The sequence below is a fragment of the Dermacentor variabilis genome, chromosome 6 (assembly GCF_050947875.1).
Source record: "Dermacentor variabilis isolate Ectoservices chromosome 6, ASM5094787v1, whole genome shotgun sequence".
Taxonomy (NCBI): domain Eukaryota; kingdom Metazoa; phylum Arthropoda; class Arachnida; order Ixodida; family Ixodidae; genus Dermacentor; species Dermacentor variabilis.
This window is the reverse complement of record NC_134573.1, coordinates 58,602,094-58,621,172: the sequence shown is the minus strand read 5'-3', so window position 1 is coordinate 58,621,172 and position 19,079 is coordinate 58,602,094. Positions and strand designations below refer to the sequence as shown.

Here is a 19,079-nt window from a genome sequence, read left to right as displayed (position 1 = left end):
GCTTCGCAACCATCGGTATGGAGTGCTTGGGCGGTGATTTGTTTGCAAGTACTGCTCTAGGAGGGCACGTATAGTACGTAACCGGCAAACAGAGGCCTCAGGAGAGCATGCCTGAGATTATAACAAAGCAAGTGACGCAGAATGTCAGGGTCACCCAAAGGGCCGCGGGGGAATCTAATTAAGCTGGAAACAGGGCCGTACGTGGATTGGAGCCTCGGCGAGCTCCTTTGATGTGATGTAGACGCCGCCAATAATACGAAATATTCACACATTGGCACAAGAAAAAAAAACGATTGAAAAATATGATCACGCCCAGCCACCAACTTCTGCAGCGCTAAGTTCAGCGCTGTCGTGGCACGCGACATCTGCAACATCGTCAGAACCTTGCACATAAGAGGCAATGGGAAAATATGACAGAAACCACGAAGGCGGCGATCTTGTTCGAGATAGGGATCGAAGAGCAGCTAGCCTCTATTCGTACGAACATCCGCACATTCTCAGCGATGCACTGCGCTCTCCACTAGTATGTGTTGACGGTAAAAATCGAAGCACCTCTAATGACACAGACCGCCCAGCAAACGTTAATTCGGTTTCCCTGTACAATACACTGCACTTACGTACTACGTAACGACGCCGACGTATCGCACGCTCCGACTTTCCTAACCACTCACGCGTTCTCGCTGAGGCGGTGCTGCTGCTGCATCCGCGGTTACAAACGATACACAAATCGTAGACGCCATATTGCGTCTACTACCACAAAAGCAGAACAGCTCCAGCAGCGCGCGATATATGCTGACGTAGTTGGTGTTGCGTGGCTTCAGAAGTGCGAGACAGTGCATGAAGACAGCTCTGTTTGTACGCATATTGCAGCGCTGCCTCGCACTTCCTAGGTAAACGGACTGAGGTGGGTCGCGCTCGCTTTCAGGGTACGACTTCCTCCGCAATGGTGCGCTAGCTACGCTAGCGCCGCAAAGCATTGTCCTATCTGAGCAATATGAACTAGAACCACAATGGACCGCTTTTCGATACTATGCAAGTCAATACTACGCGGTGCGGACGCGGACAACGCCGCCGCTACAAACTATAAATAAGACCATAAATAAATTCGTGGCGCGTGCACGTGCCATCATCGCGGACAACTTTCGGTGGAAGTGAGTGCATGAAAGGCTACGGGTGCGTGGCTGTCCACACGTGTTACGGCGCCAAGTAGTCCGCCAACGTTTGACAGCGCTTTTGGTTGCCTTGAACAGACGCTGAATCGACGCAGCTTCACGTGCGATGGTTTCGCGTTTACCAAGACACGGAAGGGAAAAGCCGTAAAATAAGTAAACTTTTACATTCAGTGGTTTGTTTTATCTTATTTAACTGTTGCTAATAAGGTGTTTACGTTTTCTCTTCCCCAGCCTAAACTAACGTGTGTATAAACACGGGACTCTATTGAGAAGCGCTCTCACTTGTGCGCGCTTTGCCTCCATAGCTTTCCCTTTCCCTATGGCTTTCCCTTCATTGCGACAGCGTAATTGAGCAAGCGGTCCCTAGCGCGTGCGTGGCAATTTCGCCGTCTACCCTCCGCTCCTCCCCGCAGCATTTCGTCATTTCTGCCTTAGTTTGTGCTCACTCCTTCGCCACCCTCCTCGTCACTTTCATACTCGGCTTCGTTGGGGATGGTTGTGCGTGCGTCGGCGGTTGAAACGCATTACCGCGACGGTGTTGGCAGCGTCAGCGCCACGTGGCGTTAATAAGACCCCTTCAGGTTGTCGTTAGCGACTGTAAGTAGCACAAGGAGCAGTACAATGGACGGCAGCAGTGATGGACCGCCTCTAGGCAGAGCTAGGGGCCGCTCTCGCGGGCGACTGCAATCCACGGCACCGCAGTCTACTGCAACAAGCGTGTTCTCGCGGCCTTCAGCTACGCCGACGCTGCTGTCCCCGATGTCGACCATGACTGACGTCAGCAGCCTCACGGCATCCGTGAATAGGATGACCATCACGGGAGCGGCGCAGGATGGTGCGGTAAGAAAATGAGTACTAACCACGCTTTGGGATCGGTCGTCGTCGATAATTGGCGCGTCCACGCTGTACTGACGCAGCGTTTGGACTGAACAATTTGTGACGATATGTGTTAGCCACTGCAGGGTTGCAAGAACTCAGGTTGCGTCTAACAGCGATTGCGCCTGTTTGCATAGAGTTTCACACCATAATTTATTGTTGAAAACTCCCAATTCCTTTCTGAGGCGCGTCGAGATCCATCGGTGCGTCTGCGGAACGTGCGGACGCGCTCGGCTTACGCACTGGTACGCACATACGAATTTCCACGCGTCTCGGAAATGGGCCCTCGCGCTTTGTTGTTCGGTACTTTGTGTAAAACCTACTCGAATAGTGTCGTAACGTTTCTTTAATGTGTATTGGGTACATCGGAGTTAGCAACATATGTGATGCTCCAGACCTTTTTTTTTTTTTTTTCGCGAACGAGCCACGAGACCCATGAGAATTAAGCGCGCGTCGTAAAAGGTGCGCAAGTCACAGCTTTTGGCTCCTCCCGTTGTTGTATACTTATCAGAGGCGGTTCTTGGAGCACCTCTTTCTCTCACACACACTTGCTTAGGCGTATTTTATGGCGAATTAGGCAAATCGCACCGGCGCGCACCGGGGCCCGCCCTGGGGTGACGATGATTGGATGATTGGTGCGCACCGGTGCGATTTGCCTAATTCACCATCACTTCGGTGTCGCTGTTGCTGTGTTCCGGTGCGTCGGGCTAAAATGCTGCTGGCGTCGCGCTTGCTCTGTGGACGCTGGTTGTACGGCGTTCTTAGCGACGTCATCAGATGCAACGCTGTTGGTGTTCCCACTGGCAAAGTTCTGACTGGTGTTGCAGAAGTCGCTTTTTTCGTTGCGACGCTGTTGGTGTTCCCACTGGCAAAGTTCTGACTGGTGTTGCAGAAGTCGCTTTTTTCGTTGCGACGATAGATTGGATGTTTTCAGGGGTACTGCTCCATGGGGGCAAATGTAACCGGCAAACGGAGACCTCAGGAGAGCACCTGAGATTCCCTCTTGCATCACTGGTGTATGTTGGAGAAGTGTTTCCTAGTGGAGCATACATCGCACATGCCTTTCGTCTTCCATTGGACTCCGCGGCTGTAAAAAAGAAATCTCGGAATTCGAAGCGCACCAACATAAAAAAAAAATTAAAAAATCACCGAAGATTACGATGCTCCCTAATGCTGAATTTGAGTGCAGATCGATCTGTGTTCGTTTTCATATCGTGTGTTGATGTTTTCTGCTATGATTATACAAGGTGTTGCTCTTTTTTTAGTTGCATCAAATTTTTAAAAAATTACCTATGGCAGATAGCACAATTCTAACCCTTGATCTAATTACTCCATAAGGCGGCTACGAGAAATTGAAATGTTCAATTGAATGGTTAGCGTAATTGTGCTAATTAACTATTTTAATTAGCTACATTACGCCACATGCTTCAATCTACGAATTACATCCGCTGAGTTGACACGGGATATCCACTTGGGACGAATTCTCTGGTCATGCACCAGTTCCAAGATATTTTCAATGTCCGTCGAAATCCATTGGTGTTGCAGTTACTTTTGTGCTTCAGTGCATTATATCAGGTTCTTAAAAAATTAACCTGAACGCCACTGCATTTTGTCGGACACATTGAAAATTTATATTTCGGAACTGGTTGTTGCGGCCCGAGGTGGCGGTAGGGCAAGGAATCCACCAAGTTCATCGGCGAATATGTCCAGTATTAGGAATGAAGGAAGAAGGGTTTATTTGGCATTAGTTACACGGCTCCAGTTACGGAAGCCCACACCGTGCAGGAGCACGTTAGACGTCCGAGTTCACAACACGTCGGGCACTGCAGGAAAAGTCTCCGCTTTTAATACCCTCGTCTACCCTTGGCGACTCGACTAGGGAATCTGATGATTAATCATCAAATCGGTTGCGCTAGCACACGCCCATGCAATCGCAACGCTCCTCAGCCGCCCCCTTCTCCGAAGCTTCCGCATCTCCGAAGCATGGGACAGGGGACAGGATAGCAACCTGGGAATCCACAGTCGTTGCCGTTCTTCGGTAGCATTAGACGGTGGCCCTTTTCATCATTCAGGTTGTCAGGTAATGTTGGGGAAGGGGGGTGCCTTTTGTGGACCTGTCAGCAGTAGGTGTCAACGCTGCGTTAACTCATTGGTAGGCGCCGATGGAGGGCTGGAGGTTGCCTCGTGGCGAACGTCTGATTAACGCCTTTGGCCATAGTGACACGTAACATGGCGCTGTCCAGAGAATTCGTTCCAAGTGAATACGTCGTGCGAGCTCGGCGGCTATAATTCGTAGATTGAAATAAGTGGCGTAAGATAATTAGTGAAAAAGTTAACGTAATTACGTTAATTATTCAATTGAACAATTCATGCCTCGTAGAAGTATAATGACCGCCTGCCGCATCGAATAATTTAGATCAAGGGTTAGAATTGTGCTATCTGCCATAGGCAATCTTGTTGCCTACGCCACTGTGTTGCTCTGTATGCTGCGAGGTGAGGACTACTCAAGCTGTTTTTGCAGCTTTTTACCTGCCCTCCTCGCAACATTTCCTTGTTGCGCCGTAATGCATTTTAATTTCAGTTTTAAAAATTTGGTGCAGCAAAAATAGAAGAAGTAACCCTTTCCCTATAGAAAAAGGGGGGTAAGCGAAATGGGGTAGGCGAAAATGCGAGCATTGACCTTCGTCACGGTTAAGTAATTAACCAATATGTAACGGCGCCGGATTGTATCGGCCTCCCGCGCCCTCAGCAGCTGGGATCCTCTCGTTGCTGTCAATCGAATTGCCTTACATCGGGTGGCTCTTAAAGGCGTTTTTTATAGTCTGACGTTATTGGCGCGCGAACGAGCGTCGTTAGACGTTCGGGTGCTTCGGAGTCCGTTGGCCGCGTCTGGTTACGATGGCGGCGCCAGTGCGTCGAAACATCGGTTGAACTATAGACGCTGTTGTTCACGCCAACGTGACCTAACGTGTGCGCGAGTTCTCACCGCCGCTCCTCGAAGGCTGCCAGTTCCTCCGGGGAACGCACGACGCGTGGCCGTCCCATCCGTTTTCCGAGAACGAACTGAACGGAACAAAGGCGGCGCGGCGCGCGCAAAACCCTTTCCAGCCCTTTCCCTCCCCTGCGGAAGTGAAACGGCTCTGACTGGTTGCACGCCTGGCGTGAGCGCGCGCGCCTATGTAGCTGGAATCCTTGCAAATGACACACGCTCCGGCGCCAGCGCAACTGTCAACTCATCATAACGCCCTTTCTTGTAGCTGCTGTGGTAGCAACTTAGTTTTTGCATCACTATATCGCCACTGAAGCAATCGCTGAAATGTGTTTTGAGGCACTGATAAGTTGTTAAGGCCCTCTGTATTTTCTTGCTATAAGAAATTTTTTGTGTTGCATGGGTAGTCTCTTTTTATACTTTAATTCCCCCCTTTTCCTTAACAAATATAAACTTCATCCATTCAAATTGGTACTTGAACGCTAGTATGCATACCTGCCAATCCTCACGAATCTTTTGTAAACTGCAAATTTGGGCCTGGGCCTGTTGTACATTTTTATTAATGCTGAATCGTGTATTGCAGAAAACAAATTCAGTTTTGTAAACTATGAGTTCGGGCTTTTCCTCCGTTGGTATTAATGTCACATCAGCGTTACAGAAAGTAAATTCAGTTCGCGAAAATCTTTTAAAGGTGTTGAAAGATGGGCTAGTGCGGGATTGTAAAAAATGCTTCCAAAAATGAAATTGTGATGTTACTTGCGTTGACCTTTAGTTGCAGTGCAAGGCGCTATATGGGGTGATAATTTTCATATTTTACAGATTAGTTAAAGATCACCCGGTGGCAGATAGCATAATCCTTGTCCTTGAGCTGGATTATTTGAAGGGGTGGTCATTACTAGCATGATAAATCAAACCACATAGTCGGTAGATTACCAGAAATGGACTAATTACCCTCTTAATTAACTTTGCTGCAATTTATGAATTGTAGTTGGTGCATTTGCATATCCACTTGAAATGAATTTGCAGGATTGCACCAGTTTTGAGATATTTCTCAAAGTGTGGGATGAAATACATAGGGGTTCCAGTTGCTTTTGTGCTTCAATGCAGAAAAGAATGTTTTGTTAAAAAAGATGTGGGAACAACTGCATTTTTACGACGAGTTTTATGGAACATATTGTTACCTCCACCAGATATGTTACGTAGGAAGGTGCAGACAAAGCTACATTCAAGTATATTTACAAGGGAATACGCCGCACTTGGCCAAGAGGCAACAGCCCGCGCTAGCCTCTCCTCCTCCTCGTCGCCTTCTCACTGCTCGCCTCTTCGTCGTTGTAAACACTGTTCCGTAGCACTATGTCCAACTGGCGTCAGTCTTTAAGTTCCTTCCAAGTGGATATGTCTTCCAAACCCGCCGAATACAATTCCTAAATTGCAATATGTGCCCTAAAGTAACTAATTTTGATGTTAATTAGTTAACTGATGTTAATTAGTCTATATGCATTTCGTTTTGTCGCGCAAGTAATGCCCGCCTCCCTGCGTAATCCAGGCCAAGGACTAGAATTAGGCTATCATGCAGCAACAGGCGATCTTTAAAAATTATGGAAAACTTAAAAATTATCAGCCCATATACCAGAAGGCTACTGGTTCGAGCCAGTTTATTCGGAATAGGTTGTAAAGGGGGTGGAACCTATGTCGGCAACCCTGCGTCAGCAATGTCATTGAAAAAGTTGCTTTCAATCTCTACTGGGCCAAGTTTACTACTGCGTGTGTGCTGCAGTGAAGCTAAGTCATTGTTAATAAAAGGCGTATTTCACTAGAGCTGAAATTCAGGCTAGTTGGTTATTCACAGGGATCAAATACCAGCACGTATGTATGTCACAGAAGGTATATGCTTGGGGCGAAGTTCTTTCAAATGCATGCGGGATTGTTATGAATTTTAATCTTCACAGGTCGGCTGGAGGCTCCATGCACACGTTTAATTATACACAATTTGGAACATAGTGTCCTGCCTCTACGCTTACCGTTTCTTCATTTTGTACTTGTTCTAAATGTTGTACTAGTTTTTACATGACTTCAGCCATTGAGCTACTGCAGCAGGTAGAATCCCAAAAGATTACCAGATCAATTAAAGTGCAGAAGTGAGACAGCAAAACAGCTCTGTTCCATATTGACGTGCTTTGCAACGACATGACTTCAGCCATTTTGACAAATAAGAAACGAATCTATGCATCTGGAAATTTAATAACTCGCACACAACTTGAAACAACCATTTCCATTTCCTCCTGACAGCACTTCACGGGCACGATGTGTCCTAGTCCACAGGCCCTGGCGGCCACCTCCCAGGTGGGCCATGGCACCCAGCGCGGCCGGCGCAACGAGTTGGCCGTTCTTGCCACACGCCCCGAGCACTTGACCGACAAGTGCGGCAACACGGGTAACCCTGTCCAGCTGCTGGCCAACTACTTCCGGCTGGTGTCGCTGCCCCAGTGGTGCGTGCACCAGTACCACGTCGACTTCCTGCCACTGGTCGAGTCGAGCCGAGTGCGGCGCGCCCTGATAAACGATTTCCGCGAGCGATTCGGCCGCTGCTTCGTGTTCGACGGCATGTCGGACCTTAAGACGCCCACGCGGCTCAGGCCCGACCCGCTGGAGCTGCAGGCCTATCGGCCCTCTGACGGTGCACCTATCGTAATCCGCATCAAGTGGGCCCAGCAGCTGGCGCCCAACAACCCCGAGGTGCTGCGGCTGCTCAACACGCAGATGCGCCGGAACCTCGAGCACCTGGGCTTCGTGCAGATAAACCGGCACTTCTTTGACAAGCAGGCAGTGTCGGCTATCCCACAGCACGGGCTCGAGCTTTGGCAGGGACTGGTCACCGCAATCGGGCAGCACGAGACTGGCGTCATGATGGTCACTGACACGGTACACAAGGTGGGTGGTTGCCAGCAGCTTTGGGAGTTCGTTGCACTGTGGTCTTTTGGTGTGGCCTATAATGCACAAACAAGCCGTATAAGTCGAGCCCACTTATAACCATCCGAGTTATAACAAGTGCTCAGTTATCACAAACAACGGACTGTCATAATTTTCATGCGGCGTGTGGTAGCACATCTTGGAACAAACGTGTCGCGGCTCTGAGCTCCCTTAGAGAGAACATGGTATACAGTTGAACCCGGATATATCGAACCCGCATATTTCGAATTGTTGGCTGTATCGAACACACAGATTACCCCCCTTGAAAATACTATGTAAAAGTATAGGACAATTGCATAGTATATCAAATTCCATTTTTGTCGGACATTCGATATATCGAACGCCGCGCCGCACCACGCCCCTGAATGTCCCAAAGACATTCGTGTCTGGCTCCAGGGGAAAACATTTCTGCAGTCAGCCAGCAGGCTCCTCCTCCGCACATGCGCGACTGTCGCCTAGCGACGGAGACGCAGAGCCTTTCCCCCTTTCTTGCACCCCACTGGTGCGAGCTCTCTTGCTCCTCCTGTACCGCCGGCGTGTGCATTGGGCAAGGCCATTGGAGCTCAACGAAGAGAGTGCGCGGCATTGAGACGCGGCGACGTTTCCAAGCCACGCTTCCTGGGGATGGGAAGAGAGAGTGAGGGGTCGGCACGGTCACTGCCAGAGAGGGCTCAAAAAACGAAGCATAGCGAAGCGGCAATTGCACCCACAGCGCCTTCGGCGGCATATTCCGCCGATCTTTGTCCCCGCTCTCTTCTTTCTTTTCCCTTTGTCGTTCCTTCGCAGCCGCGCTGACTGCCGCTCGAACGTTGGTTCTTTATTCTATGAACAGGCTGCGCTCGGACTGCTCCATCTGCGCATCGCGCGTTTTCTTGTGTGTACCTGTGTTTCAACACAGGTACACACAAGTGTGTAGCACGTATGATTGCGGTCATCTGGTGAGCTATAGCATCCGCGGACATGAAAAAGAGGAAAAATCTGGACTTTGCAAGAAAGTTTGAGGTAATCCAGCGTGTCAAGAACGGAGAAAACTCCTCCGTGGCAGATGCATTCGGCATTGCGCGGTGTACTTTAGGTACGTTGTTCAAAAACGAGCAGGACATCAAGCTTAAAGCAGGTGGGGAAAGTCGCTCAGGAGCGTGTCGTGTGCGCCCTGCTGCTTTTGACAAAGTGGATAAGGCACTCTGTACGTGGTTTCTTGAAATCCGAGCGAATAATATTCCCGTGGATGGCCCGATGTTAATCGAAAAGGCTAAATGGTTTGCTAAGGCTCTTGGCGAAGAGAACTTTTGTGGTGGCACAGGATGGCTGCAACGGTTTAAAAACCGCCGCGGCATTGTAGGAAAGGCCATTTCAGACGAAAGTGGGGCTGTCAGCCGCCAGGAGATGCAGCAGTGGCTTTCTGAGGAGTGACCGAAGATCACTGCGAAGTTTTCACCTGCAGAAATCTTCAATGCAGACGTAACTGGTCTCTTTTGGCAAATGTTGCCGAATAAGACACTCGCTTTTCATGGAACCTCATTTCACGACGGTAAAATGAGCAAAGTGCGTGTGTCGGTACTGCTTGCAGCCAACATGGACGGCCCGTGCAAGCTACGGCCATTCGTGATCGGGAAGAGCAAGTCTGCCGTGCTGCTTCAAGAACTGTAAACAGCTTCCCGTCCACTACGGCTGTAATAGGAAGGCCTGGATGACACGTTAACTTTTTGTTGAATGGCTGCAGGCTTGGTACGCTGCGTTGGGCAAGTTGAGCCGCTGAGTTTGCCTTCTGGTAGACAACAGTTCGGCCCATCAAACGACTTGCAAGCTGCAGCACATTGAACTGAAGTATCTCCCGCCGAACACCACAGCGAGACTGCAGCCCCTCGACCAGGGTATCATAAAGGCATTCAAGGTAGGCTATCGGAAGCGACTTATTCAACGGCTCCTCGTAAACCTCCGCATAGGAACCGATCTCAAGATCGACCTGCTCGGCACGATCCAGATGATTACCGGCGCTTGGGGCGACGTGAAGCAGGCCACAGTAGCCAACTGTTTCGGCAAGGCAGGCCTTGAAGTGGCCGGAAATGAATGTCCGGAAGCTTTAGATGACGAGGAGTGCTTGGAGGACGCGTTTCGCGACTTGTCCAATTTTCCCGGCGCCGTCTGTTGGTGACTTCATTAACGCTGACAGCGAAGTTCAAGCGGTAGCCAACCTCGCTGATGAGGACATTGTGGCCGGAATAGCTGGCGTTCAAGACGGCGATTCCAGCGACGACGAGGGCAGTTGTGTTTTCGAAGAAACACGTCCGTGCACAGCCACTGAACTGGTGTCAGCGTTCAGCCTGATTCGGCGCTGTTGCGGCGAAATGGAAGGCACTGGGCTCTCGCACCTGGACAGTATCGAGAAGATTGAGACTAGTGTTTTCAACTTCATTTCCCAGAGGAAAAAGCAGCCCAAAATTAGTAATTTTTTTTTCCGTGAAATAAAGCGCTTTCATATTGTGTGCACATGCTATGTGATTCGTGGCTGTTCCAATCAGTAAGCCACAATTTTTTATGATCACGAGTGCTTTTTTGGCCTATATCTGTATATTTAATTTTCGTTATATCGAACTATTTTCCGATCCCCTTTGAATTTGATATATCGGGGTTCGACTGTAGTACAGCTGTGGAAATGATAATGGCAACTTGGAGGGAGGTTATTGTGCATTGCATGACATGTCGGGTGATGTGTCTATGTTTTGGACACCATACTGTTGCCCTGTTTGCAGCTGCTGCAGTACCACACTACAGTGGGCATATTTCATTGTGCTTGTAGTGCACTAACAAAGCAATGTAAAGCAGGCTGTGCAGGCGTGTTGGCTACTGTGTTTGGCTTTAGGTTTTGAAAAACGTCATGATTTTCTGCTTGTCGACACTGCACCTTCAAGGGGGAATGTCTAGCCAGACAAGGCGAGCGAGCGAAAGGTTTAGTTAGGCAGCATGTTGAGTGCCAAGTCTAGTGGAAAACAAACTGCCTTGCACTGCGTATCATATTTACCGCAAATAAAGACGGGGAAGTGGAAGAAGAAGAAGATGGGGAAGAAGCACTGGAAGAGAACACAAAAACAACACGGGCAGTAACTTTCAACTTGGCGTCGGTGACGCCTATAAGGGGATTCAGTATACAGCAGCAAGTGTGCTCAGTCATTCATATAGCGAACACCAATGTGCTTTGCATCAGCTACATCCACGCGGGAATAGCATGCTTGTAAATTAACAAAATCATTACTAATGGTTGGAAACACTCTAGCTTACAGAGCAGTTATAGATCAATCATGATTCAAATTATTGGAAGGACGCCTGTAACATGCAAATTAACCATCTAGCCAAGTGCAAACAGAGCTGGAGGTACGCTGCCATATACCCTCTTGGCCGGCATCACATGGTCCCTATTGATATGTAGAAATTCCTCTAGCATATGCCAGAGATTTGCTGAAGGCCCCAGTCATTGTTAAAAAAGAAAATTAAAAAATGGGAAGGCTTGCTCTAAGTGTCTGACTGGAATTTCTGTTTGTGTTCGGGCACTATACTTACGATAAGCAGCAAGCAGAAAGGGGAACATTGCTCAAGATAACCACCTTGCACCTTGATGAGCTCGAACAGGTGGTGTCTCAATCCACGCCCCAGTGGGGGCGCCTTCTAGATAAAAGTTCCATATCTCAAACCACGGCCTTCGAGATTTGCACGTGCCGGCTAGTTTTTCTCCTGCCATGCTTATCGCACGGAGAGAGCATAACTTCAGAGGCGGGCATGGCTGGCTCCTCCTCTGCACTGTAGCGCTCGCAACCGAGGCATCGGGGAGGCTTTCGGGAGCTCTGGTACTGTTGCTGCGGCTTGGATGAGGCAAGAAAAAAACGTTCTTGTGCTGCTTTATGCTTTTTCATGGATATGGGGCTCAAGGTGTGGACAAGGGTCAAAGTGCACGTTGGAGTGTAGATTTTCTCAAATGCTTAATTTTTTTCTGCTGACATACGGTCACTGCATTCAAATGAGAACGTAGAAGCGGAATGTCCTTGTAAAAGATTGTCATGTGCTGGAAATGGATGATCTACTTCGAAATTTGCGGCTTATATAATGTTTATTTTCCGAGCCAATTTCAAAGCTGGCTCACCAAAGCTGTCATGTGCTGGAAATGGATGATCTACTTCGAAATTTGCGGCTTATATAATGTTTATTATTTTCCGAGCCAATTTCAAAGCTGGCTCACCAAAGCAGCGAGTTTCAAAGCAATTCCTCCTGCTGGTATCGCCGCTTGCTTTCGCCTCAGCATTTCGGCATCATGATATGGCGTGAAGGAAGACGTAGCACGACGTGCCCACAGAAACTTACCGCAATCGCCAGTGTACTTAGATTGAGGTGCACGTGAGAGAACCATGACTGGTCAAAATTATTTCGAAGCTCCATGCTACAGCATACCTCATAGTCATATTGTTTCTTTTTTTTTGCCCATACACCAAGAATTTTGTATTGCAATTGTGATTATTATACAGACACTCCAGGCTTTGACATTGGCATTTCCTCTAACTTACAGTGAACACATCTGAACAAGGCTACATTGCAAACACTCAGTTTAAGGAGCATGCGTGCAGTACAAAGAAATTAAGTCGAGCGCCTATTCATGCTAACTGAACTGACCAAACTTGGCACTCAGCATCGAATATGCTCGCTTCTCGCAATGTTGCCGGTGCCGCCAGGTCTGGCGAAGCATGACCTCATCTTCACCTCATCTTTGTGAGGACGGTCAGTTATCGCCAGACCCTGTGGCGCCAGTGGTGGAAGCAAAAGCTATGCTTGCATTGCGCACAATGCTTGGCGTTTGCCTGCGAGGCTTCCCACTTTTCCCTTCCAAACTCCCGCAGTAGTGCCGCAGAGGCGTGAAATGTGGACAAATACATTTAGGAGCAAGACAAGAAGCACCGGGCTGTGAGGGCGGTGGAAGTGGCCATACGTCTAGTCTGAGCGTTGTTGCTGCTGCGACGGCTTCAGACTGGAGCTACAGGCATGTACGTAAACTTCGCATGTGTGTATGAAGGAATGAGGAAGTTCAGCGTATATTTACCAGCATTGTGCTGCCGATAACGCGGCGGTCGTACAGTCCTTTGATGGGTCCTTTTCTCTCGATACAGTCGTTTAGAGTATGGTGCGCGCCGCTTGGATAAACGTTTGATGTTGCCGCCTTCGCAACAATTTAACGATGCCTTTTTTTCCACTTCACCGTATAGTCAGAAAATAATCAGAAGATCTTTTTTTTTTACTTAAGTCGCACTCGGACTCACCGGACTTCTACTCAGCCAGCCTCACACTCGTGGCTCAGTGTAAGTTTGAGTGAGTCTAAGGGGCCAACTGGAAGTCAAGGAGAAAACGGAATTTGTGCTCTTTTAGTCAAACCCACTTAAGTGAGTCGACTCACGAGTGAGTTTGCTGACCTATGCCATACCTGCTTTCCATTCCCCTTCGAGCTCAGCGCTATCGTTTGCAAGGTCACAGTGACAATATATCCAAATGAAGATAAGGCATCCTCTGCAGAATTCCTATCTTGAGATGGCATCGAACCAGCCGGCTGGTCTGATTTTTCGATATTGATTGGGATTGTAACCGGTGGGCTTGTTCCCGTACCATCTAGCCTGACCATTGGCGTAGCCAGGGAGGGGTGGGTGGTTTAGGGATCGAAATCCTCCCCTCCCCCCCCCAGAAATTTTCTGATGGACCCTGCCTTTTTCCCTTTCCCACGGAACAGAAAGTATCAGGAGGGGGGGCTCAGAAAGAACTACATGGATGTAAGGGAAAGCTTGAATGTGAAAGCAATAGTCGAGTACAACTTTAGAAAAAAGAGGATGCCCCGCCCAGATGACTGAAGTGCGACAACCGATTGCCTGCATGACTAAAATAGTCCCGCTCAAAACACCATATGTGCTTCTAAAATGCATAATTCTCTGTATAAATACAGACGTCTGTATTTTGATGACTGGTTTTGTAGAGATGTTGTGATTGGAAGGCTACAGCATGTGCTGGATCATGTGAGGAAAATAGCTCTGTGCCTTCTACAATGCTGCGCATCGTCTGCTTTTTAGCTTCATTGCAAGGGACAAAAGAAGAAAGAGCAGTTCTACATGGCTTTTGTGCTGGTTTACATGTACACGGCACATTTACTACTTGTTTTCTGAGCTTAAAATGAATCATTTGTGATTTAACAAGCACTTAAAAAAAACAGTGCATTTATTGAAACCATTACACACCTGGGGCGAGAAGACAATCGAGGCAGGAAAGATGCAAAAATAATTCATTTATCGCCTTTTCGAGTTTAGTAACATGATGCCTTTTGGGCTGTACAATGCACCAAGCTACGTTTTAATGTATAATAGATGCAGTACTTCGTGGCTTAAAATGGAAGACGTGCCTTTGTTACTTGGAATCATCTTTTCATTGAGTTTCTCCCAGCACCTACCACGTCTAGATGAAGTTTGCACGAGTCTAGCAAAGGCTAGTCTTCAACTGAATACTAAAAAGTGTTGATTTGCAAGCTGAAGCATTAAAGTACTGGGCCACATCGTCAGTAAGCATGGCATTCAGCCTGATCCCTATAAGAATTTGCTGCAGTGTTGCAATTTCCGCAACCAACCACACTTCAAGACATCCGCCGTTTCCTAGGACTAGCATCCTACTTCCGCTGCTTTGTCCATGACTTCGCCACCATCACCTCTCCTCTTCACAAACTTCTGATTTAGAACGCATCTTTTGTGTGGTTGAACGACTGTGAAGCCGCCTTCCAGAACCTCAAGCAATGTCTGAAGTCAGGCCCAGTGCTCCATCATTTTGGTGCAACCACCTCTACTATTTTACACACTGATGCATGTGGGCATGGAATTGGCACGGTCCTGCTGCAGCGGAATCGGAAGTCTGAAGAGCAAGTCGTTGCTTGTGCAAGTCATACTCTTTCTCCGACCGAGGGCAGCTACACCATGACAAAACAGGAATGCTTCGCCATCATGTGGTCAATACAATAATTTCTGCCCTATCTCCAAGGCCGCCATTGCAAAATTGTGACAGACCACCATGCTCTCTGTTGGTTGTCATCCCTGAAAAGCTTGTCTGGACGCCTCGGCCATTGGGTACTGCGCTTGTAGGAATATGACTTCATTGTCATGTATAGGTCCAGCAAATAATAATGCTGACGTTCTGTTGCGTTGCACACTGTCGCCAAATGCCCATGCTTGATCACTTTAAGTTTGCCCGCCACCATCTAACTGAACGTCCAAGCACACGCCAAGTAGCCCGGTACACTCGGTTGCCTCAGTTGACGTTCTTCCGTCTACTGACCTCGTCTAGCTCCACCGTACTGATCCATAGTGCTGTACACTGACCGACCGACTCACTGGCTTAACACGTCCCTCAATAGTCACTTAAGATGATAACTTCCGTGTTTTAAACTTCTAGGTGGTGCATTATTTTGATTAATTTACCGTCCTCCCGGTAACCGATGGGTCCCAGTCATACCTCGCTCACTTCAACTCCAAGCTTTAGAAGCATTTCACAACGATGCAACGGCTGGCCATTTGGGTTTGCTGAAGAACTACAACTGTATCAAAATGTGCTGTTTCTGGCCGGGCCTTTGCACCTCTGCTGCCAAATACCGTAAAAATCCGCATACAATACACAACCCGCATATAGTATGAGGTTAAATTTTTGGGATGTGAAATGGAAAAAAAAAAAAGTTTTATCTGCATATAACACGAGTTGGGAAAACTTGAGGAAAACATTTATTTAAATTACACTCCACACTCCTATCACTGCCTTCCTCAGCTGTGCTCTCTTCGGATAGTTCTTTCTCTGACATATCTTCCCAGAGGTACTGTCATGGTCTCAGGATGGTAAACACGATGCAAGGAATGTTTGAGTGAGGAAAAGCCTTTATGGGGCATGAGCAAAAGAAAATACATATATCCAGAAAGCACGCCTTGTCAACCCAATGGCAAAACCCTAACATACGACAAACTATATACAAAACTAGTTAATAGAAAATATTGTCTTAAGTCCTCGCACATGATGTATTATGAAGTTGAAAATATTTACATAAAGTCTATCGACATGGCCATGTCACCTCGTCGTCGCTGCTTCCAACGCCACGCCGTTGGGCCTGCCGATATGTCGTAGACTCAACGTCGCTGTGTCTGATGTTCGGTCCACGGTTGGCCTGGTCAGGGAGTCAGGAGGGTGGAGTGACCTAGGCGCCTGGATCCCCCAGTCAACTGCGCAAGCTGTGGATCGTAGCCGCAGGGAATCTGGGAAGTGGTGCCGTCAGCCTGTAGCTGCGGCTTCCGGTGAGAGGTCCTCTCGGCTTGTGGGTCGTGGCCGCGGCAGCTGGAGAACTGCTTCCACTGGGTTACCGCTGTCTCCGCTATCCGCCCGTCGTGTTTGGCCTGCAGCCCCTTCTCCTCGCCTTCGTCCCATAGCGTAGCTAGGCTGCTCTCTTCAGCTACGTGTCCCTTTTCCCATTGGCCACGTAGCTGCGCGTGCACTTTTGCGCTTCTTCTTCTGCTTTCATATTGTATTCTTTTTATTGGTACGCTCTTATTTTCTATCTTCTTTTTTCTTTATTTCTGCCACCGACTCCTCGTGTCTTCTTGTTTTTTTCTTACCCCCTGATTTTTCTTCTTTCTTTCTGCCTTTATTGGCTCATCACATATTATGCCCCCTTCAAGAGTTTTTCCATATGAAAAACTGCTTATTTTTCCTTGTATAGGATGTTTCCATCATCTTCATATGCCGGTCCAACATTAACACTTGACGTCTGCCACCATTTTTGTCATTTGCACCACTGGGTACTTTCCCCACAGATAAGTTCACTTCACTTCACTTATTCACTGCACTGTACATATCATCGAGTTCACTATTGGACACAAAAAGCTCATTGTACAATACTCCAAAACCACAACACTTCTAGAGTAAAATGTTATGACACTTGTCACTCCATGTACTATGAAGTTCTACTCATAAAATCTGCTCCAACATTTTCTCTTCCCTTGATGTATTCTACATGGAAGCTATATTCTTGAAGCGCAAGGCTCCATCTCATCACTCTGGAATTATTTAACTTTGCTTTATTTAAGAACTGAAGGGGTTGGTGATCTGTCTGCACCCTAACATGTTTTCCGTACAGGTATATGTGAAACCGTTTGACTGCCCATACGAGAGCTAAGCATTCTTTTTCCACAGTCGAGTAGTGCCTTTCCCTTTCGAGCAATCGTTTGCTTGCATAGAATACCGGATGTAATGCGTTGTCATTTTCATGTAGCAACACTGCCCCAAGCGCTTTCTCTGATGCACCTGTGCGCAAAACAAACTCTCTTTCTAAGTTGGGCGCCACCAGAACGGGAGGTTTGGCCATGTACTGCTTGAGTCTTTCAAATGCGTCCTCTTGCGCTTTTGTCCATTTCACTCTATTGCTTGTTGCACCTTTCTTTGTTAATTCCACCAAATTATCAGCTATCTCCGCATAATCTGGAAGGAAGTCCCTGTAGAAGCCCGTCAATCCCAGAAAAGACTGTACTCCTTTCTTGTTCTTCGGTGGATTTGCTTCTTGAATTTTGTCTAGTATTTCCTCTTTCGTCGAAATGCATCCCATGCCCAACTTGTCTCCAAAAAATGTCACCGCGTGAAAACCGGTGACATAAAAAAGACGTACTTCGCAAAGCGTGGTTTGCACGTGTGCTGCCAAGGTGCGCACTCAACAATAAAGAAATGATGCTGTAGTCACGCAGCAATAACGAAACCAAACCATAGCCACGCAGCATTGAGAAAGCCAAGCCACATAGCCATGCAGCAATAACGAAGTCAAGCCATAGCCACGCATCAATAGCAAAACCAAAACTTCTAGCCGAAATTTCTTACTGAAATTTTCGTTCGGATCCACACATAGTATGAGGCAAAAATTTGGGACTCTAATAATAGGGGAAAAAAACTGGTATTATACGCGGGTTTTTATGGTGTGTTGGCTCCTGCATGTCATGCCAACACAGAAAATGCTTGACCTCCCATCCAGCCAGTCCTCTGCAGCCTCTACCATGCCCGTCTACCCCCTTCGAATTTGTCAGCACTTATACAGACCCCTCCCACTCACGCCCGCTGATCACCACTGGCTCTTTACCGAAGTGGACCATCTAACACGCTCTGCCGAGACAGCAGCTCTTCGCTCTGGTACTGCCTCTGAATTCGTAGAGTTTTTCGTATACGGCATTGTTTTGAGCCACGGTGCACCTCGTGTCCTCCTGAGTGACTGTGGCAAGACATTCCTTTTGTATGTGCTTCGTGAAGTCCTCCAGGCGTCTGACACTGCCCATAAGACCACATCAGTGTACCATCCGAAAACAAATGGTCTTACAGAGTGTTTTTATCGAACTTTGTCCGAAGTGCTGTCTATATGTGTTCAACTCTATCACACAAACTGGGACACCATTCTGTCTTTTGTGACGTTTGCTTATGATACTGCCATCCAACGCACAACCGATTACAGTCCCTTCTTCCTCGTGTACGGACGTGCACTGTTTGTCTTGGACACTACATTCCTTTCAGCACGTGCTGCACTATTCGTGACCTTTCCAGAAAAATTTGGTGCTGGCATCGCCTGCTGCTGTGAAATTGCCCGTGCCGACACTGCTACCATTCAGGACAAAAAGAAAGTTCGCTATGATTTGACGCGTCATGTTGCTTCGTTCCAACCAGGCAACAAAGTTCTTTTGTGGACACCTGTTTGTACACCAGGGCTCTTTGCAAAATTTCTTCAGTGATATCTCGGCCCATACACAGTTTTGCAAAGAACTTCAACCATTAACTTTCACATCACTCCTGTCGGCTCAGCTACTGAGCGTCGCCCCCGCCGCCGTACATCGCTCACGTCTCGCCTGAAACCGTACATTCGCCATACCTACCTTTTCTAGTTTGCGATCTTGCTCACCACTTTTGTGAAGGGGGGGAAGTTAGTTTGAGTGCTGTTTGTGCATAACATCATTGTCATCTGTACATGTGCATTGACATCTTTTGGCTCAAGGGGT

At 47.9% G+C, this 19,079-nt stretch overlaps 1 protein-coding gene across 1 annotated transcript in view; it reads left to right on the top strand.

Annotated features, from left to right (window-relative positions):
* The first annotated feature begins 1,559 nt into the window (after nucleotides 1-1,559).
* Nucleotides 1,560-19,079, top strand: part of LOC142584802 (piwi-like protein 1) — an 81,099-nt gene continuing 63,579 nt past the window's right edge. The window contains exons 1-2 of the mRNA XM_075695077.1: nucleotides 1,560-2,012; nucleotides 7,327-7,968. Of these exons, the coding sequence (XP_075551192.1) occupies nucleotides 1,794-2,012; nucleotides 7,327-7,968 (861 nt within the window). The 5' untranslated portion in view covers nucleotides 1,560-1,793. The remainder of the gene's footprint in view (nucleotides 2,013-7,326; nucleotides 7,969-19,079) is intronic.